We start from the raw sequence: 18,242 nt of genomic DNA, 5'->3' as shown, positions 1-18,242 counted from the left end.
CCACACAGCTAAGATGGGCAGGGATCCAGAGAGCACGTGGTTGGATCCAAAGCTATACTTATCCTGTCCACATCATCAGGCTGCAAAAAATGACAATCATCCCACAAGACAGAGGGAAATGATGCATTGGACATCTCATCTGGAAATGCCACAATTAATTGTTGCCTTTGGTTCCCAATATTACATTTTAATTATGTTGAAGGCGGTTTCTGCTTTGCTGATTTTACATTACCTGATTTGAGCTCCTGTGAAAGCAATTTCTAAGTACTGTAAATAAGATATAATTTTTTTAACCACATAAGAGTACTGGAAGCAACTGCATAAAAAACTTTTCCCACAAGAAAAGGGAGAAGAGAACCCAGTAGTGGCACCTCGGGTTAAGTACTTAATTTGTTCCGGAGGTCCGTTCTTAACCTGAAACTGTTCTTATCCTGAAGCACCACTTTAGCTAATGGGCACAATTTCTATTCATCCTGAAGCAAAGTTCTTAACCCGAGGTACTATTTCTGGGTTAGTGGAGTCTGTAACCTGAAGCGTCTGTAACCTGAAGTGTATGTAACCTGAGGTACCACTGTACTAAATAGTTAACAAACTTCACCTAGTCATTTACTAATTCCTTTACTCATAGTTAGTTTTGGAAATTACTGAAGGATTTGTTTTCTAAAAAAGAATTCTAAACCACAGTAAGCCTTGTTTTCCTAAAGATATTCCTTTGGTGATTTCTCCACGCACCACAAATATTTTCTCTGAACATCTGCTTCTTAATTCTGGCTAGACAATACCCATCTCAAGCAAAACTTTAACATTTAATTTTCAAACTTATTTCCTTTCTCAAGACTGGCACTAATCACTTGACTTGAAGTTCAGCATTGATTAGGGACTGAGAAAAATCAGTATACTGCTAGAACTATCAAGTCTGCAAGGCTTCAGCAAGAAGGCAGCTTGCGAATCATACATCAGAGACTGACAGAATGAAGTGAAGCAAAGAAAGAGGATTTAGAAAGGTCCTCTTTTTCCATACCTAGCAAAGCAGAAATTTCAAAGAACGTTAAACAACAAACTCAAGACATAAACAGAAATGCATCTGACATTAGTAATGCCAGGCTTATTTGAAGAGCAGGAGGGGGGAGCCCTGTGAAACAAACTGGGGGGATAGGAAACCCATTTCACTGCTCTCTGAGATGTTAATGCAAACACGCCCTTAGTAACTTTGAGCTCAGAACTTCACCAAACCAATGAAAGTGTATCTTCCTTGACGACCCTGAAGGAAGTACACCAGTAGTTTCCACCAAAATAGGAAAGAAGTATATACTATATCAGCCAGTATAAACAACAGTGAAAAAGATCAACATGTCAATTTTTAGACCTTTTAAATTTGCTGAACCTGTGGTAATTTGCTCAGTCTGAAATTTAACGATGTCAGTAAGACCTAATCAGGCAGATGATTTTGATGAATTTTCAAGATATAAGCTCAACAGGCATCATTTTGTAAGATACAGAATTTTAGGCTTTAAATGGTGTAACTTCTGTTGTTGTTGCAACACACCTTAACTAAAGGGGCACCTCCATGACCTTTTGATTATGCAGTTACTGCCCTGAACTATCAAGCCACGCAGGTCCTCCTTTGGGCCACTTGGGGCTCAGGATCTTCTGCTTAATTATTGTTTATTTAACCAGACTATACACTGTTTAATAATAAAAAGGCCTCAAAGTGATTTACATAAAATAATCCGAAAAGATTACTGATAACATCAACAGATTAAAAAAAACAACACCAAGTAGGAATAGTAAGACTATATAGATAAAATCAACAGATGAACAAACTGTAGAAAACACAAAATGAGGAGTGTGTTAAGTGTTTATCTTATCTTGTCAAATTACATGAAGTAGCCTTAGATTGCAGAACATGAGACTTACTGTGCTGTCAACAAGGAAGATTTGCAATACTTTGCATGTTTTTCTTGCAGTTAATGCAAATAGTCATCAAAAAATAGAACAGGTGTACAACCCGGCTTAGCTCTTTCAAGTTACTTATACCTCCTACTGGAATAAAGGAATGCATTCTCTTCCTGATAGTCCAAAATGTTTTACAGTCAGGAAAAAAACATACCTATAACTCAGAACGAGTCTATCATTTGTTTAAAATTTGCTGATACATCGGAATAAAAGAACTTGAAAAAACCTAACTGTGGGAAAATGGAAGGACAACAATCCAGTCCGTAGAGTTAAGAGAGCAAGAATACCTGTTTGGTTGACAGACGGTAATACTATTCCATTCTCATTATTATAGGTTCAACAAATTTGTTTTTCAGGAACATGACAAATGTTAACAAGGTGCAAAAAGTGGATTATTCCAGGCAGCCTCAAATAAAGAGGAAAGCAGTTGCTGCCTATGTTTTTACATTATACTGTATACATACTGCACACCACCCTGATATTTTATGAAAGGAAGTCACATTTTATAAACAAAAAGTATGTTGAACAAGAAAAGTTCTTTTAGATCTAAAACCTGTGATACCAAGATTTGGCATACCTATAGCCAGATAAGGAGTGACTGGGGATTTAATGATGTTATATGTGATGGAAAAACACGTGTTATTTTCCTAAGATGTAAATACTACCCTGCCTGATGGTTCAACATTACAATGGCAAATGTTCCTGAACATACAACATGGTTTATTTTCATACATGCCCAACGTTCTCAATTGCAGTTGGCAGGAACAGGTTGCCTTGATCACACCCAACAGCAATCCAACACAGCAGTGAAGCTTTAACTCTGGATATTATCTGCTGAAGGGATTAGTCACGGATATCCCTTGCCATTAGGCGGGTTTTGTGTGCTCACAGAGCCAGTCCTATCATTAGACAGAATTGGAAAGTTGCCCCAGGCAACTAATGCCTGTGGGAACCATGGGGAGTCCTGAGATGGTCTCCCAAGCCCTAAGGACATTCTCACCTAACTGAGTTTGTGCTTGTCGCTGACCTAGCCTGCCTTGTCCTCTTGGCCTAGTCACATTCTCTCATTCAACACTGGCAGTAGCACTGGGAAAGGCCCCTGGGCAAGTGAATAGATAGAGGTAGCCAGGCAATGCATTCCAGCAAGCGTGCATGTGTTGTTCTGCTCCAAAACGTATGCATGTGCCACCATTGCCACTGTCCTGCTACTCCAACATTGTAAAGTGTGTTTTAGTGGGACAGCATGCAGGTGTCAGGTCCAGCCATGAGCAAGCTGTGCTGAAGTGTTGGAAGTAGCCTACTGCAAGGTGTCTTGAGCTAGCCCAGCCATTTCCCAATCTCAATTTGGCCCCTGAGAACTACATGTGGAGTACTTTTGCATATTGAATTCTAATGAAGAAGGATACATGCAAATAGCCTCCACTAGAATCTTGTAAAGTTTATGGCCAGGCAAAACAGTTAGTGTTTGGTAAACTAACGGATAAACAGTGATCATCAATTTTATAATGCTATCCTAGTTTATCAAGTTAGAAGCTTTAATCATGTTGCATTTTGGGATGGTTCTGAAGAGTCAAAGGAAGCAAGAAGAAACCTCACATATTCATGGAAATCTGAGACCAGTCTCTTAGAGCAGGGGTCAGCAAACTTTTTCAGCAGGGAGCCGGTCCACTGTCCTTCAGACCTTGTGGCGGGACAGACTATATTTTGAAGGGGAAAAAATGAACGAATTCCTATGCTCCACAAATAACCTAGAGATGCATTTTAAATAAAAGCACACATTCTATTAATTTAAAAACACCAGGCAGGCCCCACGAATAACCCAGAGACGCATTTTAAATAAAAGGACACATTCTACTCATGTAAAAACACACTGATTCCGAAACTGTCCGCAGGCTGGATTTAGAAGGTGATTGGGCTGGATCCAGCCCCTAGGCCTTAGTTTGCCTACCCATGTCTTAGAGTGTAAGGAAGCCCCATCTCTGTGCTTCCATTTAATGGCTCAGAACTTCCATTTGAGAAAAAGTCTAGTCAGTTTAGACCAGCTAGCCTATGGTAAAAATAGGATCAAACTGGCAAAGTGTATTGGAGACAAAACCCAAAATTCTGCTTTCTGAGTAGGGATTCCAAAACCCAGACACCTAGGGTACATCAGAATATAGGGCTTTGTCTCACAATGTACACACAGTATACATGTACTTTGATAAGGGAACCTAAAGTTACTTTTTAACAAATTTAGAAGTTACCTATTGCTGCAGCCTCTAGGTAATGTACAACTTATTACAGAAGCTAACAGAACAGCATCATCATATAGCTGATCAGTACAACATAACATTCTATGCAATAATTTCTTTTAAAAAATTAATGTTCCAAAGCACTCCTTAAGAGAAATGAGAAAACTCTTTGCTGACACTGAAATGACAATATATGAGCACCAAGACAAGTTTCTTTGGAGAGAATATTACACAGATGGGGGGGGGCATCACTGAGAAGGCTTTCTCTCCTGTTGCCAGCTTTCACACCTCAGAAGGCACTGGCAGGTGGAGGAGAGTCTCTTACAGCAACCTTAAGGCCTGGGTAGATGCATACACAAAAGAGATGTTCTGCCAGGTACTTGGGCCTCAGGTCAGGGAGGACTTTATAGGGTTAATATAGCACCTTGAATTGGGCCCAGAAAAGAATCAGCAACCAATGCAGATGGGCAAGGAACAGCATAATGCAATCAGAGCACACAATTCCTGTTAACAGCTTAGCTGCCATATTCTGTACCAGCTGAAGTTTCTGGACTAATCTCAAAGGCAGCCCATGTACAGTACATTGCAGTCATCGAACTAAACTGGTACCTCAGGTTACAGAAGCTTCAGATTACAGATGATTCAGGTTAGAGACTCCGCTAACCCAGAAATAGTACCTCGGGTTAAGAATTTGCTTCAGGATGAGAACAGAAATTGTGCGGACCTCCAGAACAAATTAAGTTCTTAACCCAAGGTACCACTGTAGAAGGTTACCAGTGCATAGACCACAAAAGCTCAGAATTTTCCCCCCACCATAAACTCTATTTATTGAAGCTATTTATACAACTGCAATTTTACAAACGGTACAATACTTGCACCTCACCTTTGTACAGTCTAGTCTTCAGTGCTTTTTATTGCCCCTCAAATCCCATCCTCATCCTGCCCAAACTTGGCTCCTGCTTGGACATTAAGGTAAGAGGGAACACTGGTCCTCTGAGAGATTTTCAATACTGGAAAAAGAGATAGCCATCACCTCCAGCAACCAGTCAAGTTTCTGCTAGTGGTGCCAAGGCCACTCAGCATCTGCAATGGTGAGTAGGTTTACTTCTCACCATTTGTTGTCTCCCCAGTATAATGCTTTATTTTTCACCAACAGGAATGGGCAGTAGTCATCGACAAAATATCCTGCAACATGTGATTGTGGGTCCCCATTTGATTGACCTGCTTTCAGTTTTTTGCCCTCCAATTTAAAATATCCAGGGATAGACTATCATCATAATGCAAGGTTACAATTTGCTTGGCTCCAGAGGGAATACAATGTAGTATTCACAATGAATGGAGGAAAATCACTTTGTAGATAGGCAATGGTATAAGTAGCAAGAACTATTTCAGGAAATTCAGGTCCCTTGCACATTGAATTTAGTACTAACCAAAGTTACTATCTGTCCTGATAATCATACTTTTTATTTTCTTTTTAAAAGCTATTCACACAATTACTAATTATGTTATTATTTATTCAGAATACCTATCTTCCATTTTATATTCAAGAGAGGCTCTCAAAGCATGCCTAGTTTTACCATTAGTGGATTGGCCATCTTTAACCTAGTTTGCTTGGCATTTCTTAATGTCTGCATCTCAAATTTTATGTATTTGCTGCAAATGACTAATCAAAATATTAAGTTTCAGAACTGTGACCAAAGACATTCAAATGACATGCTACTAAATTCATGAGTTTCCAGCCGTGGGTTATTTTAGAAGATGACTAATTACTTTGTGTAATCACAGAATGTTCGTCAAGGATTAACTATATACAAAGTTTCTAAGCAATTTGTTCATTTGTGACAACTGCAAAATACAAAACTCAAAATTGTTTTCTTTACTCAGTAGTATTTTCTTTGTTAAAAATAGAATCTACTGAAAAGAAAACAAATGCTGAAGTTAAGTGAATAAGCATGGTGATTTGCAGCTGAGGACAACTAAGTATGATTAACAGTTTGCCACCAAGACATCAATCAGTGTTTAAATTAATATTTGTTCTTAAATTAGAGGACTTACTGTTCTGTTAAGCATGCCCAAAATATCTAAGTATGAAAATCTCTTAAGGGCTCAACTAACTTTTTTAAAAGAGTGAATGATTTTTAAAAATGTATTTCTTCAAAACCCATTAATAGAGCATATCACAATAAAGCATGTGAAGACTAATATATATCCTGTAGGTCAGGATATTAATATCCTGTAGGTCAGGATATTAAAAATGTTAAGGAATCAGGTGCAAATTGCATCAAGATAAAGCAAAGACAGCTGGAAGACCAGGGTTCAAATCCCCCATTCAGCCATGAAGCTCACTGGGTGATCTTGGGCCAGTCACTCATTCTCAGCCTAATCTACCTCACAGGGTTGTTGTGAGGATAAAGGGGAGGGGCTATCTGCAACACCTTGGGCTCTTTAGAGGAAAGATGGGCTATAAATGCAATTAGATACACACACGAATTGTAATTTACTGAATAGCCATGACAACTGAACTCAGTATTATTTTTATTTTAATTTATTACCCACCCTTTACTGTAAGGTCCCAGGGCAGGTTACAGCATTAAAACATTAAAAATAATTTAAAACAACCCGTGCCAGTACTGGCATGCACCTTTATCTTGCAGAAATCCATTGTCATTACTTAAGTACACTTTAATAATAAATCAAATCTGACATAAACATTTCATATTTGGTGGATGCCACACAAAAATGGAATACTCAGAAGGATGGGCCTCAAGGAGTTACCGTATTGAGATATAATATTAAACTGTCTAGGAGCATCTACTGCAACAGCAATGCAAAAGAGTTCAATAATTAGAAATCTAGAACAGTTTCTTTTCACACACTTTTAAGTCTCCACTTTATTACTAATCTGCAACACTAGTTAGGCAGACTAAAGTACACAAAACATGTTTACTTCTACAGAATACTGTGCTGTGAACGCAGGACCACTAATCCCTTTCTGCAATGACTAGACTACAGGATCAAAAGTTCTGTCACTATTAAAAGGTAACCAAGCAGATTTTGAAGGACTGTCAATTGCAAACAGCAACACGTACCTTCACAAAATTTCTGGAAAAACTCAGAGGAGAGAGAGGTGTGCCTTGTCTTGGAAATGCTTACAGAGCAGACAGAATGGTTATGCATTTGTTGTTGTTGCTAGGACAAAAAAAAAATGAACTAGCTAATTACAAAAAAAAATTGTTTGATAAGCAAAGATAGCAATAAAGACTTACAAACGATCACAAATAAGTAAATACTAGATAGCTTGAGGGGTTTTCCTCTCAGGTGTGGCAAAAGATGTACAGTACTTGTATACATCTAAACGTTTCCTACAACCACATTTGCCTTGAACTTCTTTCTCCGCCCCCGCCCGCTTAAAATGTTGCTATTTTAATCCTTTTGCTGCCTTCCAATCTTAAAGTCAGCTTTAGACACACTGATTCTCTCAATCATTTTCTGTCCAATAAAAATCTGTCTATTTCTGAAGTACATTTTTACTGCAATACACCATCTAAGGAAGACCAAAAGAAAATGTCACATGGATCAATGAACTTCAAAAACGTTTGACATTTCAGGCTAATGCCATCCAAAATCCTTTCAAAACTTTTCTATCTCCAATAGTCATTAGCTTTCCATCATCTCTTTGCCAGTTCGAGGAAATGTAAACCTTGTGATTAGCTGGAATAGAACTACCCTCTCTAGTGGCACACTGAAACATTTATATCCCATAGTTTCTCTGGGGAAAACTTGAGGTGCCTTAAATGGTTCTCTCACTTTATTCTGGTCAGGGTCATCACGAGCTTAGGCTGAGACAGAGAGACCACCCCAAGGTCATCTGAGCTACATGCCTACATAGAGACCTGGGGCTGCCCAGTTCTAGCTCAACTCTAACCACTACACCATGCTCTTATTATTAGGAGTGTACCATAAGGATTTTAGCCTCATTCCAGGCCTAACTAGGTCCTGGTCCCCCTCTGCCCAGTGGTGTGTGGGCCAATGAGAAGCAAATAAGAACAGATTTGCCTATACCATGATCTCTGCTTGGGCCTGAAGGAGAATACTATGGGTGCAATAGGAGACAGAGGAGGTAGAAGCCTTTATAAGACTTCCCCATTCTGGAGTTCAGGGACATTTTGCCCCACGGGATTCCCACCTGCCCATCCTCAGGTTAGACCCTTCACTGTGCAATTTGGGTAGCTGGTTGATAGGGCCGGAAATTATTTTTCTCTCCCAACCTGACTGGCCCATGATTGGGTTTTCCCCCCACCTTTCCCTCAGTAAAAATTATGGATTTCTTTGTTAGGTGGGAGACTTGGGGGGGGGGGCAAAAATGGCATTGGGCTGGATCAACATAGTAAAATGGGAGCCCTTAAGGAGCCTGAGGGGGAATTGCCATGGAACCCCCAAGCTTGGGTTGGGGTCTCTGCCTGGCTGAAATTCTCATCCCATTCGCCCAGTAAGACCTTGCCAGCTTGACTTGCACCACAACAAGATTCAGCATGAACTGATTCCCATGGAATGGGTTTGTCTCAGTCCAACCCAGTGGACTCTATTCCACCAGCATTGGGTAGTTGAATGACAACTGATCCTGGCCCTACAGCCATGCCAACCCCTATCTTGCCCGCTGCCAATCAATGAAGATTTGGCCTAATTTCATCTGCTGCCCTTCACATCATGCACCTACCAGAGGAAGATAAAAACAGTATCCAGATATTTGGGACTAACTCTGAAGTAGCAAAGTATTGGAACTTTAAAGCAGAAAGACCATTTGAGGAGGCATTTTGTTGGAGTCTATGAAACCACAAGAACCACAAGTATTTCTGAGACAAGAGTCTGGAGATAGATTCCTATCTGACTAATAGGTAAGTAGTTGCAGTTCAAGGCGGGTGATGAATAAAGATTCAGGCCAATTATACAGCCTTGAGAGGCTAATTCACCCTTAATACTGGTAGACAACCCTTTTAAGCACTCAAAGTTTGGAACACTTAACAGTTCATTTAATGTTTGCATTCTGTAATTTATATTAGTTTATGGAGAACCATATCCCAAAGAATGAGTGTCCACAGGAGGGAACACACACAACTCCATTGATTTCAGAGGCCTTCTCCATTGGCTGCAATCTGAAAACCACATAACTTTTTTTTTTTGCAGGATGGGATGACATTTTTATTATGCCATTAACAGCATTCAGGAGGAATTTAAAAACATTCATGTTCACCCAGGCATTCAATGGCTGTAATATACTGTTCCTGGCAGCCTTGAAATTATTAGCTGTACTAACGGGACTATTTTCAAATGTTCTTGTGTTTAAAATGTTTGATTTATATGTCGTGTTTATTTGTTGTTTGCTAGATGTCAACAACAACAACAACAACGAGTAGTAACCTCTTCTGAAGGGATGGCAGCTGCCAAATTACAGGCAAATAAGTAGAGGGATTTTGTGCAATGAGGCTTCCAAGTTTGCTTGTTTTTCCTTTTATAAATCCACAAGGGATACCTTACCCTCTCTGTGACTTTGGGTGTACTTTTCATTATTGTGACATAAGACACAGAGGTGCACCCTAGGTAAGTTCACTACAAAAGTTCAGAAACATAGCCACACTCAATATTTGAGTAAAAAACACTGAGGCTTTTTTCTGTTGAAAATTGCCAGAGTTTTGGAAAGTAAAGAGCTTAACAAGACAGAAGCAAGACCTGGACACCCAGCATTAAAAGGAGGTCCCAAGCATTTCACTAGGAGTGAACCAATCAGACTATTTCCTGCCTATATCAATTTTGCAAGTTCATTTGTAAGTTTCATTTATAATCTGGCTGCCTTGTTCCTGTCTCTAAATTAAATCTGAGGATTTTTTTTAAAAGAAACATTTATTTAAGCCATTTTAAATAGCATTTTATAATAAAACACATATTTTCTCTCATTGTAATCATTTAAAAAACATCTTGACCTAAAATATATATTGTGCATTTCCCCACATTTTTAGCCAAGAATAGTATAACAAAAATTGAAGAAGTATGAAATCTGAACGATAATGGTGTTTTGGTTCACAAATTAGTTCAGGAGGTCAGTATGCACCAGTGTTGACAGATAACAAATTTCTCACACTTAGATATTGTTAGGTTGGTTACTGTCATTGCCTACATTAATATAAGATGTTATTTTAGAGGAGAGCTATCAAAACAAGCAGCACTGCTGCCATGGTTTCTTTTATAGTTGACTACCCCACGAAAATCATATTCATTTTTATTCTAATTCATACATACTCTTCCAGTTAACGTTTGTATTGACGCTTAACACACACTTTCAGTAATCCACTTAATGTTATTAGAGAGAGGAGCAAATGCCATTAAGAGTGTGAATTATTAAAGCTTAGTGCAACTACTAAGAAAGGATGACCCACTTACCAGAGCATGCATGTTCTACACTTCCACACAGCATCTAGGACTTCAGCAGTAAATAAACACTGAGAACAGAACGGAAATAGCAAAGGCTAAAAGTTGAGGGCAAAGTTCCAGCACCAAGTGTTTGGAAAGATTAGTGTCAATGCCTTTAAAATGCAACAGTCTTAACGGGAACAATAAGATACTGCAGAAAAGATGATCACAGAAGGAACAAGATTACAGATGTGAAACACAATAGCAATATACATACGTAAAAAAGGAGAAGTGAAGGCATGCGAACGCAGTTTCCTCTGCCACAGTAATTTTCACAATGTGGTTTTGTCTTTTCAGCAACAGGAACTGCTACAGCAGAAACAGTCCAAACCAATTGTGCACACCAATTGTGCACAGAGTTCTTGCTTTGCAAATGCACAAAAATTCTTTTTAGATTACAGTCCAATTGCTCCCATTGAGCAACTTTCTTATTTATTTATTACAGCCGCTGAAAACAGAGAATCCCCGGACTAGGAAATTTAAATTCATATACCGATAGGAGGGGGAAACACTTTAAATTCCTAATTTTGATGCTTCCTTCTGTAGTCAGAACCGCAATATGGGCAATGTAAATAGAACAATCAAAAGAGATATGGAGGTCAGGAGGAACGATGCTTTATTTCACAATGGCTGCAATGTGTTGAGAGCTGAAAGCAGCAATATACTGGGAAAGACAGATAAAATCCAGAAGTTTAACTAATAATAATAAGCTGGAGTGAAAAACGAAAACGAAAGTCCTAAAAAGACTGCATAATTATAGTAGTCTCTAAAGGACCAATAATTTATTAAATGTGAAAGTCTTGAGACTGCGGTGAAAGGCCAACAAGGAGATGGTAAGAGGAACCTCCTTAGACATGAAGTTGCAAAGTTTGGGTGTGGCCATGGAGAAGGCCCTGTCCCTTGTCCCAACTAAATATCTGACTTGAAACTGACAAGAGCCTTTGCAGAGCTCTGTTTAGGTATTCATTTAATTACATGTAAACGTACAAGGGGGTCAAGGAAAAGATGCCAAACCCCATCTCCTTTATCCCATTTACAGCTCTCCGTGAGTTTGGGAAAGAAGTGGTGAAGTTCTACTCAGGGAAGCTCCTTTTGATAAGTTCCCCCTATTTTCCATGCCTTAATCTGGGCACTGGTTATGAACCTCTAATTAGCTCAGTAGAAGAAGGGGAGGGTGATGTGCTTCCGTACACTCTGCTCCCCCTCCTCACTTGAAAACTGGAACATGAGTCAATATAACTGGCAGATTGGGCCATCTGTAAGCTCCTCAAGTCTCCCCTATTTCCCTTCTGACACAGCATCCCTAGAAGCGTAGCTAGCTGCACACTAACACAAAAATGCACGAAAGATTTGTGGCAGAAGAGGTGGAGGGGCAGGAGAGGCTGTTTACTTCAATTGCATAATTCATATTCAAAACAAAACAGCACCAGACACACAGTAACTTAGAACACACCGCTGTGTTTCCCCTACTCATTGTATTCCTTATGCTCTCTCTATATCCAGGGATCTAATGTGGCATTGAAAGGTCCATAAAGTGTATTTTTGCATTGCCTTAAGCTCCAGCACTGGAAACAGAATTTATTCAGCAGACTTTGTATTTTAGGAGACTAAACGTGAGAAGATAGCACTTTTATTTCTTTTAAACTTTCCTGTGGCAAAGGCACAAACATGACGGGAACAAGTCCCTCATTTGTCATCTTCACTGCAATTCCATGTGTACGTTCTGTGCAGGCTGCTTGACAGCTTCTGCAGTTGCGAAAGCAAACTGCCATATGGCTAGTCAACTACAGAGGGCACCTTGGGATTTAGTTTGGTTAAGGGCCAACTGTTAGCTTCCCTTTGTATTCCCTCCCCCCATTGAAATTCTATTCCCAAAATATATTCCTTGCAAATACAGACACACATAAATACTGAAACTTTGCGGTTATACTAACTGCATTTGCTCTCTTTAACAAGAAATCACACCCTGCAGTGCTGGGCTGGTACAATACAATTGCCACCTCTATAGCTATTTATTCAGCTGTGAAGACAAATTTCAAAGTAAAAAAAGCCCCAGGGTCTCCTGTGTAGAATTCGATGCAGAGCACTATTAAGAGTTGTACTGTGAAGAATCATTGGGTCCCCTGTAAATCTGTTCCAACTGAGCAAACCTGTAATAAAGTGGGAGACAGTCTTTAGCCTGCCTGTTTCATTTAAAGAAAATCTTTCAGATCTTGTGCTTTGTGGCAGAATTTTATTTTATTTCTGACCCCTTCTCACCCAAGGTTTTCTCACACACCCCAAGCAAGTTCATTCCAGGTTTTGTTTTTCCTTTTAAATTGCACTGCTTGTTTGGAATTAGCAATAGCAGTGTTCTTATAAGGGGAGATAACCTCCAAATGCACTGAACCCTTTCCTATACATGAACACCGATCCCATGGCCTGCAGAACATGTGTGTATAGCCCATATGTAGGAGCAAGGATTGAGAGATTTTATCTACAATTAGCAGTTTCTTAGTTCTTCAAAGAGGCAATTTCTATCCCTAAATGAAGGCTAGAATAAAGCAGAGAAGGTTAATATAGTAGCGACACATACACTCAAGAGCTTGTCTGATAATATTATGGTTCCCTAAGGCAAATCCTATCAATACAGGTGACTCCCCAGTTACGTGGGGGTTACATTCCAGGCCCCGTGTGCACAAGCGAAATTTGTGAAAGTTGTGAATAGCCTCTAAACACCTGGTTTTACCTGCTCTTCAGCTATCTCCCCTGCGCTCTCTCCAATGCAGACCAAAATATCCAGAGTTGAAGCTCCGGGGCCACCTGCAGGCTGGAGGACATACAGGAAAGCGGCTGTGGCAGCTGCGCTACCCGCAAGTCAGTTGTTATGTGGGGAGGCTGAGCAAGAGGGAGGCTGAGCAGCCTAAACCAACTCCTGCTGACCCTCTGGTCTCTTCAACACTGAATAAATTCAGCGACTTTACATACGCTTTTCACTTGACCAGCTACTGCAGAGTTAACTCACTTGCTGCTAACATTTCACCTATAAATAAAAATAGACCACAGGTTGCTGGTACCACTGACATTTGTATTCTCAATGAACATTGTTCTTGACACATAGCAAGCCTATTAATAAACTGCTGACTGTGTATTTCTGATTTAGAAAGCCTCTGAAATCCAGACATGTAATGTTGTTGAAGGCCTTTTTGAATAGTGGCTCTATATAAGCAGTAAAATACCCTGTACAAAAATGAGTCAGCCAAGTGACTGATAAACCAGTTTTAAGAGAGGGATTGGCTAACTAAAAGCAAACTAGGTATTACTTGTAATGCATCAGTACCAGCATACGCCCTCTTCAAGTATCAAGCACAATTTTATGGGGAAAGAATGGACAGCCCTTGTGTACCTATGTCTCTAAGCAGCTTAAAATTTTTATTTTTAAGAAAGCAGAAGGTTGGCTTCTGAACATCTTGTCAATAGTACCAACACACCATTTTCAGAATACATGTCAGTCCCAAAAGCTTCCCCAAGCCAAGGCTTCCCCCCTCAACACATTTTTGATAGTTTATATGCCACTCTTCATTTAAAACAAATCCAGTGCAGATTAAATCAGCAAGATATGCAGCATCTGCTAAAGAATGGTATGTGCTTTAAGAATGCTCCGTCACAACCCCATAAAATGGAATCACTGAAGAAGAAAGCAGAGATAAATTAGCACACATGTATATATCTATATGTATATATTTACTTTTCTAGGCTTGTCTTCTAAATGATTGCACCTGAGTTTCTTTCCAAAAAGCACCAAACAAATTACCATGAATCACTAGTCCAGGAATTCAGTACATCTTGCTGCACTCAGCAGCCAAAGTAATTATTATAGATCTACCTGTACATGAACATCTTACACTGTCAAAGGTACATTCGCCCAGTAATTCTACTGCTGCAAATGTGAGCGGCAAAGCCATAACTGTAACTAACTCTCTCATATGTAATTCAGTTAAAAAGGCATGCAGTATTTCTTTTGATCTATATATGGAAAGTGGCTGGGGTTGTTGTTTTTTCCTGTTGAAAATAATACCATATGCTTTCCTTGCTGGTCTCAATCCAAGAAAATGGATAAGGAGCTTGAAGTGCAAATTGCTAAAGTGGAAATTGCTAAACAAGCAGAAGATAAGATCTCAAGTGCAACTCACTGATACACAGGATGGGGGCAGGGAGAGAGAGTATCTGCAGTAGCATCTGGCTAGACTAATTTCCATGGGGAGGCAAATACCTATATTGCAGTTAGAAGTCAGTGTTCAGAAGGATGGCAGTACCAAAATGAAACCACTCCTAAAATAAGGTTATCTGCAGTGTGAAAAACCTGTGTTTTTATAATCAAGTAATTATAAACCAAGTGTCAGAAAACATGGACAATATATTTACTGCATATACTATGAGGATCTTATCCTGACACCCAGGAGTGGCTGGACTGGATAACAACTTGAGCCTCTGACTTGTTTGTTACATCCCCCAGCATGGGGCACCACAAAGAAGGCTAAGGCTTGTACTGTCTCAGTTAGTGCTGGTGTTTGCTCGGTTAAAGATAAAAACTGAGTATAAATAGGTGAATTATCTGGATGGCAAGATCCAGGTTTGGGACAAGTGCTCTTTTGTGAGAGAACCCAAGCAGAGATTTAAAATCACAAACATGCAGCAAAGTCAAATGCAAAAATATAGGCTGTTTAATCTTTAAAATATTCCCTTCTAAGTTGCTTCCAAAGTTCCCCTCTTCCCTTAACATAGAAAGAGACCATACATTGGTAAGTTAAAATTGGTTTACTTACAAACCAAGGTCAGATTTATGTGCTTTTCCATACAGCAGTTAAGAACGCATAGTCAGTAAAACACATGTTCCAAAAGTGATAAATGTTTCAAAATTATTTGTATAGAAACACAAGGATAGCTTGCTTAAGCCATGGGGTCTTAGTTTGGTGTGGCCATCTTAAGACCTCCTTACTGGTAGAGTTCACATGGTGGAATGAGAAGAACAAAGGCTTGATAACCATCCTTCTCAAGGTGAGGTGGAATGACCTGGCAGCACAGCTTACTCGATGGTCTTAACCCCTTCTTGCATTAATTGGCTGTAAGCATGTTGATTATATGAGGCTGCTAATCCAACAGTTAAGAGTTTCGCTAAAGAATTTCTATCTTAAATATTGACACTTATTATTTTGAAAAGAAATCTAAGGCTGCAAACACATGCACATTTATTTGAGAGTAAGTTCCATTCCTCAATGTAACATGCACAGAGTTACACTGTAAATCAACAAAGCATAATAAAAGTCTGAAGATCTTCAGAGCAACTGTCATTACAGAGCCACCTCAATGTCCAACGAACACCAGGGTTGACAATTCCACAGCAAGGGATGCAGCTTCAAAACAGAAACCACAACAGCAACTACCTAGAAAATAGGCACTACATTTTCTTTCTAAATTCCAAGAGATGAATGAAGTCACCTTCACAGCTCATTATTCTGGTGTTTTACAGGCAGCAGTTCACCTCATTCCCTGAACCCAACTACTGCAAGCAATGTGAGAATGTTCTTCCCCAACCCACTCCTGGGGCAGATTTCTAAACATCCTCCTCCGATTCTCCAAGGAGTCAGGGAGAGAGGAAGTTATGTATCTATTATTGACATTTCAGGGCTCACTAGGTAAAGGTACCCCTGATCATTAGGTCCAGTTGCGGATGACTCTGGGGTTGTGGCGCTCATCTCGCTCTATAGGCCGAGGGAGCCGGCGTTTGTCCGCAGACAGCTTCCGGGTCATGCAGCTAGCATGACTAAGTAGCTTCTGGCGAACCAGAGTAGCACACAGAAACGTTGTTTACCTTCCCGCCGGAGCGGGAAGTATTTATCTACTTGCACTCTGACGTGCTTTCAGAATGCTAGGTTGGCAGGAGCTGGGACCAAACAAAGGGAGCTCACCCTGTCACAGGGATTCAAACCGCCAACCTTCTGATCGGCAAGCCCAAGGCTCAGTGGTTTAGACCATAGCACCACCCATATCCCTCTCAAGGCTCACTAGTAAGAAGTAATTAAGACCCAAGTTTCTGCGGTCCTGATTATCTACAGTGAAATTCAGATGTGCACAATGTAAGCTGAATATAATGTGTGTTACCCTTTAGACAGGAGAATACTACAGGGTTCTTATATGGACTTCCTTCTCCACCCCTGAAGCCAGAGCAGCTCTCAGCAAAAAAGAAAGAAATTCTTTATAAAAGGAACCAAATACACTGAACTTTTCACATAAAATTATACCTCATCACTGACCTACCATCAAAGAGGATGAAAGCTTGCAATATACTGAAAATAAAATCCAATAAAAATGGTCCCAAAGGAGAAACAATATTGAAAGTAAAAAGATTAGCTTCTCTTTGCACCTTACAAAGGACTGATGATTATGGGAAACAATGTGTGCTAGGAGCCAAAGTAAATTGGTTTTATGCTCTAGATTCAACCAAATGCCACAATGAAAGTTGGGAAGGCAGAATAAATTTAATGTAGGAAAAAGATCAGGCCACCCCAGTGTATCCCCCCTCCCCCATCAAGAGCTTTCTATTTGCATCAGACAGACACACCACTTTTGTGGCTCACACTGGGCCAGAAGCATAAAGCACAACTGGAATCATAGAATCGTAGAGCTGGAAGGCTCTCCGAGGATCATTCTAGCCCAACCTGAATGATGGAAAGCAGTTGTGTGCTTTAAGTTCACAAGCTCTCTCTCCACTGCAAGGAATTACACCTAGGCAGTTGTTCATGGCTCCCATTTCCATATACCACAGATTCACTTGCAACATCTGAGAAATGCCTCAAGGAGAATCTGCATCCAGAAGATTTTCTAAAGAAACAATGACAGCACAGTGGATTATACAAATATTAGCCAGAGTGTGGTCAAAGGGTAACCATAGTCTACCACAGAATCCTTGTGAAAGCATGTCAGATCGCTCTTCTGCAGCACAGGAGCAAGTGGAGCAATACATCTTGCTCCCCTGTTCTCTTATATCATTTCCCACCCCACCTCCCAACAAGTCCTATTGATTTCAGAGGGAAATGGATACCCTCAGACTTAGCATGATGCTTTAGCAATTTCACAAATTTATATCGTGCAAAATGAAGCAGCCACCTTCTAGATGAAATCCAATACGAAAGTTACAAAAATCACTTCTCTGGTTATTGCTATTCATTGTTCTTTTGTCCTGTGTCATTACAGTTAATAACCCTGCTTCAGACAGATGCAGTTAGACAGGTCTTTCATAAGTAAAATGAAAGCTATTTATTAATTGATTTCCTGTAAAATTTAAGCAAAGGAAACATTTTAAATGAATAAATGCCCTAAAGCAAAATGCAGCCAAGAAAGAAATATATTTTAAGAACAAACATTTGGCACAGGGATTTTTTTTATCTTAATTCCCCCCCCCCCAGCATATTATCACGAAGAACCAAATTGAATATTACGTTTCCAATGTGGCACTATAATTAGATCATTTTATAAAATAATGGTATGGACAGAATAAAAAGGAACCTGTAGACAGGACTTTTTATAATGCAGCATAACATAATTAGTTAA

General features: G+C 39.7%; 1 protein-coding gene across 5 annotated transcripts in view; it reads right to left on the bottom strand.

Moving 5' to 3' along the window:
• MCTP1 (multiple C2 and transmembrane domain containing 1) overlaps positions 1–18,242 on the bottom strand; it is a gene marked incomplete at its 3' end in the record, with an annotated part of 170,454 nt that overhangs the window by 142,745 nt on the left and 9,467 nt on the right. Inside the window, exon 1 of one of the 5 annotated variants that reach the window (XM_081930149.1) lies at positions 10,623–10,811. The exons of the other annotated variants lie outside the window; for them this stretch is intronic. Coding sequence (XP_081786275.1) covers positions 10,623–10,634 — 12 coding nt within the window. The 5' untranslated portion in view covers positions 10,635–10,811. Of the gene's footprint in view, positions 1–10,622; positions 10,812–18,242 lie in introns of those variants that run through there. 5 annotated transcript variants of the gene reach the window in all.

Source organism: Podarcis melisellensis, assembly GCF_964234715.1.
Source record: "Podarcis melisellensis genome assembly, chromosome: 11".
NCBI lineage: Eukaryota > Metazoa > Chordata > Lepidosauria > Squamata > Lacertidae > Podarcis > Podarcis melisellensis.
This window is presented reverse-complemented; position numbering and strand designations above follow the sequence as displayed.